The sequence below is a fragment of the Amphiura filiformis genome, chromosome 12 (genome assembly GCF_039555335.1).
Source record: "Amphiura filiformis chromosome 12, Afil_fr2py, whole genome shotgun sequence".
NCBI classification, from domain to species: domain Eukaryota; kingdom Metazoa; phylum Echinodermata; class Ophiuroidea; order Amphilepidida; family Amphiuridae; genus Amphiura; species Amphiura filiformis.
In genome coordinates this window covers 18,894,524-18,904,379 of record NC_092639.1, presented here as the reverse complement: position 1 = coordinate 18,904,379, position 9,856 = coordinate 18,894,524, and the positions used below count along the sequence as shown (strand labels likewise).

At 35.9% G+C, this 9,856-nt stretch overlaps 1 protein-coding gene across 2 annotated transcripts in view; it reads right to left on the bottom strand.

Moving 5' to 3' along the window:
- Window positions 1-931: 931 nt before the first annotated feature.
- The window catches only part of LOC140165900 (prolyl 4-hydroxylase subunit alpha-1-like), a 52,427-nt gene continuing 43,502 nt past the window's right edge, over window positions 932-9,856 (bottom strand). For both annotated transcript variants that reach the window (XM_072189244.1, XM_072189245.1), the window contains exons 12-14: window positions 6,179-6,247; window positions 4,179-4,275; window positions 932-2,671 (exon numbers count right to left, since the gene is read on the bottom strand). In XM_072189244.1, the coding sequence (XP_072045345.1) occupies window positions 2,595-2,671; window positions 4,179-4,275; window positions 6,179-6,247 (243 nt within the window). In that variant the 3' untranslated portion in view covers window positions 932-2,594. The remainder of the gene's footprint in view (window positions 2,672-4,178; window positions 4,276-6,178; window positions 6,248-9,856) is intronic.

Genomic DNA, 9,856 nt, shown 5'->3' with positions numbered 1-9,856 from the left:
GAGGGATTTAATTTAGTATGAAATTCTCAACCCCCTCCCCTACCCACCAGTCAATGTTGTTTTGATACTGAGACAGGAACGGACAATTGGTCTAGTATTGGCTCCAACATTGCTTTGGGGGGGTTGCAAGCAATATGAAACATTAATGTTTGCCACTCATGTTACTTGTAATGTTTAAACAAAGAGCACGTTTCTATGGTATCACTCACAGCATGGAAATAGTAGACATGCTCACATTTTCGGCAAGCCCCACGTGTCAAGGCCAAATCGACTTTTACAATGTTTATTGAAGAGATAAGATATGCATAATCTTAATTAGTTTGCGAGAAGATAAGAGGTCAAACGTTTCCATGTTAAAATAGAATTACATGCTAGGCATGTTTGTTCCTCTTGTCGTTTGTGTATTAATTATCATCATCATCATCATCATCATCATCATCATCATCATCATCATCATCATCATCATCATCATCATCATCATCATCATCGTCATCATTATTATCATCATCGTCGTCGTCGTCGTCGTCGTCATCATCATCATCATATCATCATCATCATCACCATCATCATTACCTGACTACTAGCCACAACTGAAACCCATACCAAGGAAAATAAAATATCAATTTTGCTGCAAACCCTCAGAGAAATTTAATATACAAATATTTAAAATCGTGTTTTATTACAACGTATCTAATAGTAATAGGAATTTACACACAACCATGACAACTGCTAAATTAAGCTGAAATGAAGAAAAAATAGACTATAAAAAAGTCTAAAATTAAAATAAATGTTGTTTATAACTATCGTTTTACTTGCTAATCATGCTAATAGTAGCCTGAGTTTATATCCAATCTATTAGTATATAGATATTCATATGTAGATATTACGCTCTACCCATACCAAAATTAAACTCAACAGCTGTACAAGTTTTATATTGTTTTTATTGATTCTCAGATTTCTGGGTAAATGCGATCAATTAGGCTGATAAAGGAAATACTAAGTAAAAGACGTGAAATTTATGTATTTCTATACCAATCCCTTTTATACAAAATGTGTCTGGGTCCGCTCTATCCAGTGATATCAAAATAAGTAAATTACACTCCCCATAATTATGACCATTAGACGGAGGCGCCATAGTTAGCGTTAGCTTTGGATATATAATTATTTTTCTTTATTTTTCACCGGGTAAGTCGGTTGGACAATAAAGAAATGTCCAAAGCTAACGTTAAATACGGCGCCTCCGCCTAATGTCATAATGTAAGTGCATAAAATTGGGAAATCCTGGCTATTATGTAGGGGAGACCGGGGCTAGATGTTTAGCGGTGTTGCTTGTTACAATGCCAATTCTTCCAAGGAGGAATGACGCAGAGTGCTATAACATGTATCATAGTATCAACCTTGTCTCTCGAATATTCAGTCTATATCGCACTGAATAACTTTCGATACTCAGTCTATATCACATTGAATAAACGGCACAAATAGCGCCAAGTTGGGGAAATGTTACATTAAGGTTACTGTTGGTCAAGGTTACCGTTGGTCAATGTTACATTAAGATTACTTTTTGTCGCAATTAACCCCTCTGTTGGTCAATGTTATAAAAGTTACTGTTGGTCAATGTTACATTAAGGTTACACTTGTTTTATTGCTCTTATCGACTCTAAATATAATAAATAATAAATATCATATTCACAGTTTAAAGCAAAGCCGTAGTAAAGATGTCTATCAATATGTTCAAAGTTTAATTGTGACATTCTTTCAAAAAAATGATAAAATAATATTAGTAATATTTTAATATCTAACCTACTCTTAACTCACTGGTTTGTCAAATTAAATATTTGCTATTTCTTGGGTAAATATTTGCTAGGTTTTCTATCCATTTTAAACCGAAATAATGAAATGAAAATTGGCTATTCAATCTAAAATCAACAAAGCCCCTGTACCTCCCTGTTTTGGCACAATTATGCCTAAAATGTGACACCTTTCGTTTGCATGGTTTGGAAATCCACAATCGGCCACATTTTTCCCACTTTTTATGGAGAACAATCTTTCGGTGTGGGAGTGGGTGGTGGTTATTAAATAGAATAGGTCAATGAAAGAGAAACGATTATATGGGAAATTATAGCAATTACACAACAATAGGTACATACACATCGAATTTGGCAATTCCAAGTAGGTACACGTCGTAGTATATCTATGATAATGTAATTTAGACTATAGCTTTGTATTATCTGATATAAATTGTTAGCATGTAACTTAGGGACTGATCGTTATTTACGGCAGGGGGGAATGGGCGTTTTGGAAAAAATATCGACAAAAAAATTCACGTCCGCTCAAAATTTTCAGATTCCCCCTTGTTTTCCCGAATTTCTCCATTTAAAAGTTAACAATCCCCCCCTGCTGGTTCAACGAACAATTTCGCGTTCCCCATCAAGACCCAAAAAAATATTTCGGGTTCCGCACTCAAAATGTCCATTCCCCTGTCGAAATAACGATCACACCCTTAGGAAAGGTTTCGACAGTATCGCCCCAGCACCTGGTGTACTATAAAAACAAACTAGAGTCGTGCGTATTGTTTTCTAATTTGTAAGCATCTTTTAATATATGTCGTCTTCAGTCAAGCCACATCTTCGTCTAAATTCTTGGCCATATTCATGTATCCAAAGGTTGGAAGCTGTACAATGCAAAAATATAGGAATAAGGGTACGAGGTAACATAAATTTATAACATACTGTACTGTCAATGTATATTACATAGGTTACAGGTCGATAGTTACAAGGGTTATTAGTTCAAATAATTTAGCTATAAACCCTAAGCACTACCTATATCTTGGTGTAGATTATTCATCCAGTAGTTAAAAACATTATTTTGTAAATCAAATCTAATACTGGAACTAAAATTTGCAACTCACTCCAGATGAAGTCTGAAGTTTGCGGGCGCAATGTAGCAAAGTGAGTTGCAAGTTTTAGTTCCAGTATTAGATTTAATTGACAAAATAACCTTAGCAATACCCTTACCCTAACCCTAAACTTCGCTCGACAAATAATCTAAGCGCTAAGCATAATCCTAAACATAACCCTAAGACTAACTCAAAACATAAGTATAACTCTAATCGTAACTGGCTCGGATGTGACTACTCTTCATGTATTGTACGTCATCATTGGAAATCAATTTTTTTTTCAGGACAAATACAAATAAAAAAATTGTAACGAGTGTCAACTTGTAATGTAATAATTATTCTCTTCGAATGGAGTTAAACTTGTTTTTGCAATAGATATGCCTTTTAAACATAAAATGTCCTAAACCCTCTTCAGACTAACGACTCTTGGGACTAATGGGCTGTTCGCCCAGCAAACACAAAACGTTTTCGACATTATTCGCAAAAGGTTAAAAAAAATTGTCAGAAAACGTTTAAATGTCGGGTTATATAAAAGGTATATTAAGAGTATAAAACGTTTTCATAAAATTAAAAAACATTTTTGATAATTTACTGCTCAGCAAACAAAAATGTTTCACAGAAAACGTTTAAATGTCGGGTTATATAAAGGGTATAAAACGTTTTAATAACATTCCAAAAACATTCTTGAAAACTTGATACAAAACATTCTAAACAGAATGTTATTTTGGGAGTTGAAAAAATATTTTGCGAAAAATGTTTGCCCAAAATATTTTCAATAACGTTTTAAAAACGTTTTCATGACCTTTATATAACCGACATTTAAATGTTATTAAAACGTTTTGAAAAAACATTTTAAGAACATTTCTGTGTTTGCTGGGTTCAAATATTTTAACATAATGTTATTTAAGTATTGACACAATATTTGGCAAAAATGTTTGCAAAAAGAAGTTTACAATAACATTTTTGAAAACATTTAAAAATATTGTTGTAGTGTGTTTTCATACAAAACGTTTTAAAACGTTATCATGACCTTTATATAACCCGACATTTTAATGTTATTAAAACGTTTTTACCTAAACCAAAAGCCAAAATATAACTTATTTAAACCGTTTTAAAAACGTTTTTGTGTTTGCTGGGATCCCATATTGAATAGCGATACCGTTCAAACAATGACAAAGTCAAATCATGGCTTTGAAGGGGAATCATCTTTTTATCAACTATAAAAATTTAGTTTTGATAACTTCACATTAAAAATAAAATAAAATGTTATTTACATACTCACCCCATTTTTCACCGAGTAGCACAGGACATCCTGCATGTAACATGTCGGGATCAGATTTACCATTCTTTAAGTAGTTATACCAAAATGCAGCACTACCCTGCAAACGAAACAACACGTAACACGGGATTTGAATAATAATTAACCTTCCTACGAATCAGGCAAAACTATATTATTATTTAGATTCACAGGATGTGTAGTAACATATGATTCAAATACTTAAAATCACAACTATCTATTGTCATATTAGTGTAACGTAGGTTAGATATAAAAATTGCATAGATAAGATTATATAGATTGATTTTCATTGTCTACATTTTTGTTTAAAAATATCATTAAAAACCCTGAAAATATATAATAAAAACAAAAAGAAAACAAAAAGGCAGTAGAATTGCTCCAATTAGACCATATGTTTTTATCAGTATGCTCATAGGCTTAGGAACCGGGTGCTGGGAGGAGCTCAGCCCCCTCAATAATTTTGGTGCGGGGGCTGGAATACCTTTCACCCCCCCCCCCAATAATCCTAGGTGAAGTTAAAAAAATGTGATAAAATGGGGAAAATGGGTCTTTGTCACCTAAATTTTGCACAAATTACTGACAGCGAGGGGGGAAACGCGCATCCCCCAGTGTGGCCCACAGTTTATTTTTCAAGTTTCAGCCCCCCCCCCCTATTATTGAAAATCTTCCTAAGCCAATGATGCTGATACCTTTGGGTTAGGTAAGTCTATATTGGGATCCGTTGTTACCATGGTTACCCCAAAAATTCCAGAAGGATCTTAGAATTTTTTCAAACGTATATTGTCAAAATAATTTGATATAACGTTCCCGGAAAAAATAATTGGATTGTGCAAAAAAAAGACTTTTGTATAAAAATAACCACTACCAAAATGTTTTGATAATTTTGACAAAATGTTATAGCGAAATATGTCAGAAAACAATGTGAAAGAAAGCGTTTTGTAAACATTTAAAGGTCCTTCATGATATGTTCCTCCTGCCAAACATGGGTAAGAAGCACATTCAATCCCACCTGTAACGTGATTATTGTTAGAGTATATTAAAGGTACTTGACCCGATCGGCAGCCTCATCACCAATTTTTCTTCATCAAAACATATTTTACAATATAACGCCCGAGGTAGTTTTTACAGATTTTTTTTGTTCGCACCATTTACATTTCGAAAGGTTGCCACTAGGTTTTGTTAGTTAAGTTAGTTTAAAGGATATCTCCGGCAATATTTGCTTTATATGTTGAAAAGTAACTATCAAGCACGAATCACGCGAATTTATTTTAAACAAGCTCGTATTGGCCATAAATATGAATAAAAACAGCCGTCTCAACACGCGATATTCCAAATTCCCGGGCACTGAAATTGTTTAGTGCAATAACGTCCCAGTAATACAATCAAGGCTGACGCCAATTGAGCACAAGTAACTATTACGGGATACGTCATTGCACTAGAACATTTCGGCGTGGGAATTTTGAATATCGCGTGTTGAGAGCCTGCTGTTTCCCAAAATAAAATTCATAATAATATGAAGACCTGAACGCAAGAAGACCGTAAGTCCACTTGGCCCCTCAACATGTATACACTAAAGTTACGTATAGTTTCTTAGGGTTTTATAATGTTTAAGACAGGTTCCAGGGTGAAAACATCATGAAAAGTTGTGAAAGATTTGTTTTGGCCCCTGAACATGTATAAAACATTACCAAACTATATGAAACTATACGCAACTTTAGTGTATACATGTTGAGGGGCCAAGTGGACTTGCGGTCTTCTTGCGCTCAGGTCTCCATATGGAAAAGGGTTGAAGCCCGGGCCGAAGTAGCTATAATATGGGCAATTCCAGTTGAAATCCATACCCCTATGGAAGTCATGACCTTAATATCTCACACAGGGAGTGTTGATTTCTAACAGAGTCACCCATTGAGGAAACGCTGTGTGGAAGATTAAGGTCGTGTTTTCCATAGGGGTTAATGGAATTCAACTGGATTAGCCAAATTTACCTTAACGGGTGGAATATAAATACCAAGCTCTGGAAACACTGTAAAGCCTCCTGCCTCAACTTCTGATAGCTGTAACGTATAAGTAACGTGATTGAAAAAAACAACAACAACTAATTGTTCAATTGCTTGCTAGATAAAGACCGAAGTTAACGAGGTTAAGGTTTGCGTGTAAGTGAAATGGATGAACACAGAGCCCTTGGTTTACGCTATGATAATGACCTTCAAAATTGATGAAGCTTATGAAGGCAAGGTCATGAAAAAAACACACCCACTTATCAAAGAATATAAAACAGAATTGAATATAATTTGAATTGAAATTCATATTCTTAATTGAAATTACGATTACAGGTCAGTCCGAAAACACAGTAGCTATATTGAACCTGATGATAACCTAAGCCCTAATCTGATACCTAATTATATTACCTCCTCGATCGCGAAACATTATTCAAAATTACGCACTGTAAATAAGCCAAATCGCTATTGTAACTTCCGGTTTTTTTAGGACACTTTGCCCTTTGACCTATCTGGAAAATTCAGAAAAATTCGGGTTTTGTGCGTACAAAATATAATTTAAAACGTGTTACTAGAATAAAAACAAACTTAAAAAACATTATTATTAAATGAATTAATTATTTAAATATTTTTAATGATAAAATTATGACAATAATAAATAAATTATTAATAATTACAGCAATTTTCCCGATAGGTCAAAGGACAAAGTGTCCTAAAACTGCAAAAACTGTCCCACAATGCATTGCAAACTTCCAATGCCGATTGGGCTTATTGTTGAAACGCATCACGGGAAAGACCTTTTATAATTAACAATAAAATGTCATGGCAACGAACTTTATGTTCTTCTCGTATAACAGCGCAAAGCAAAGCACGATGTAGCATCATGGCGCCTTTACACATTCTACGCGCAAAGCTTGGTTACGCATTCAATATTTCCGCAATTATCGCTGTCACTTACGCTTTGGCTGTGCGTACGCGTTCCACATTGGAGTAAACAACTTCAAATAATTGGGCAAAAAAGTGATATTTTCTCTCTATAAAATCGCACTATTTTGTGGCAGTAGAATAGAAATCAAGGGTACAACATTATCCTTTACACGCAAATAATGTGTTCTCGGCAGTAAAAATGTTTAAATAATGTGTACGGCTGCGCCTCACTAATTATTTACATTTTTGCTGCCGATGACACATTATTTGGGTGTAAAGGATAATGCTGTACCCTTTATTTCTTTATTTCTATTACCCCTACTGCCCATTTTTCAGAAACGCGATCTCTGATTTGTCAAAACACATCACATGAGAGCCCTCGATAAGGTCAATAGCCGTAGCACATTCTACGCATAACATTACGCGGCAGTAAAAACGTGTAACTAATGTGATTGCACAGATTAATCAGGATCGGTATAGTAAACTGATTAACAAAGTTCTTTGTATCTGATCCAGAATATTCACTAACTTGTGTACGTTTCAACAACACCTGTTGTCTTTATCAACACTTGATGGGTAGTGGCTGCTATTGGCAACCGACGCTAGAAGTAGTTTCAGCGTTGATCTTGGACTTGCCAGCTGGTTTTCATCCAAGGAATTTGTTGGATCCTTTTTCAGAAACTCATCATATATGTGAGACAGTTGGTACTGCCCTTCGTCTCTGTTCCTGGCGGTGCTCCTTCTCTTTCTTATTTCTATAGCCTCATTTATCCAGCGAGTGTAACTATTTTGCTCCGTGCCGATTACCTCAGCCCCCCCCCCAATCCAATGACTTGTGCGTGATTGTTACCGATTCCTTTCTACCTGCTCTGGTGGTTACCGGTTTGCTCATTTTCTCTGCCTCAATTCTCGCGTGCCAAACTTTCTACATGTTTCGCATAAGTAGGAAATGTCGCAGTTCTTGCAGGGGATCTTATAAACTGGGTCCGTGGTGTTGTGAGGATCACATTTGTCTTTAGGATGTACCAGCTGTTTTCTGAGAGTGTTGTGCGGTTTCATCGCAGTAGAAATGTTGTAACTCTTCATCCATGCCTTTGCTCCTGGTTTTGTCATCAGTCTTTTTGCTCACTTTCTTGGGTTTGACACATTGTAACTGGTCTTTGACCTTTTTAAAGGTTCAATCAGGATACCCCCATGTTCTAAGGGCTTCGTTGACTTTCTCCTCTTCTTCCACTTTGTCCTCCTCTTTTTCACTATCTATCAGCGTTTTTCTATTGGAGTAAAAAGCCGGCTTTTATCCGGTTTGGGAATGAAAAATGACCAGTAGAAAATGCCATCCTCCGGTTTTTGGCCGCGAATGCCGGCTAAATTTTCTCCGTTATTCCACCGGCATTTATCCTTCTAAAACTAGGAGTTTTTCCGGAGAGAAAAGCCGGCTTTTGTCAATAGAAAACCACACCCTTCGTATTCCGGTTCGCCACAGTGGAGTACTAAAGCTTTGAAAGGTTTAATCGCGATGTTGGGGGATGACAACCGGCAAATATGCAAATGACATCAGCTGCATCGGGTATTTACCCGATATTTAGCGCAGTAGAAAATCACGGTGAGCAGGAATATTCCGGTTTAATCTCTAACCGATATGATTCTTTAATATACCGTATGATCAATAGAAAAACGCTGAACGTGTCCAGGAACGGAAGGCTACCTTAGGATTCCTGTTCAAGTGTAAACTTTATGAACCCCGATTTGTCAAATTGGTTGATGTGGTCGGTGAACTGCTGGACGCAATCTTTGTTAATAACTTCCAAAACGTCATCCACATAACGCAGCCATAGCTTCGGTCTACAATCTAAGGGTGCCGTAGCGATCGCCTGCTGTTTGAGAGCTTCCATGAATATGTTAGCTGCAATCGGAGATACCGGGCTGCCCATGGTAGTACCAACAAACTGGCGGTAAATTTTACCTCTAAAGGTAAAATATGAGGTAGTGCGTCTTCTTGTCGCCAAGCATGGTAGTAACTTTCTCTTCATAATCAGCTTTGTCCAATACTACGGTCGATTTGCCTTTAGGCCAAAAAAACAAGTTTGTTTCCTGTAGCTCGCATTTCGTTTTTGACGGCTTATTGTGCGCATTTTAATTTTTTCACTTACAAAGAAAAAAAATGGAAAAAAAACCGGGAAAACCGCAAAAATAATATAAAACACAACTGGAGTAAACATTTACACATTACACAACAAACGAGCATAGTGTAAAATTCCCATTCCAATTTGCAACGCAAAGGGTATTTTTGTTTTCATAAAAAAAAATAAAAAAAAGATAACCGCATTTCGCATTTGACTTTTTTTTTTGCCATATCTGCAGGTAATTATTATGATATCCATAACTTTCTTCAATTCATGCCTTTAATCATGTTAATAGCTTTCGTCTTTAGTGATATTTTATTGTTCCGATGTGATGTTTAGTGATGTTTTCTTGGAGGAGAACCAACTGGCAACTCCAAGATCAACGCTAGAACTACTTCTAGCGTCGGTTGCCAGTAGCAGTCACTACCCCGGTGTTGATAAAGACAACAGTTGTTGTTGAAGCGCATCATGCAGTTATTGTTAACTACATGTATGCACACAACACAGGGGCACTCACAATAGGCAATTGAACCCTACTGGTAGCGCTGTGTTGTAGATATATGAGATGAACTAGTTAGCGTCATATATATCAAAAAGTATAAAGGCTATGATTTTA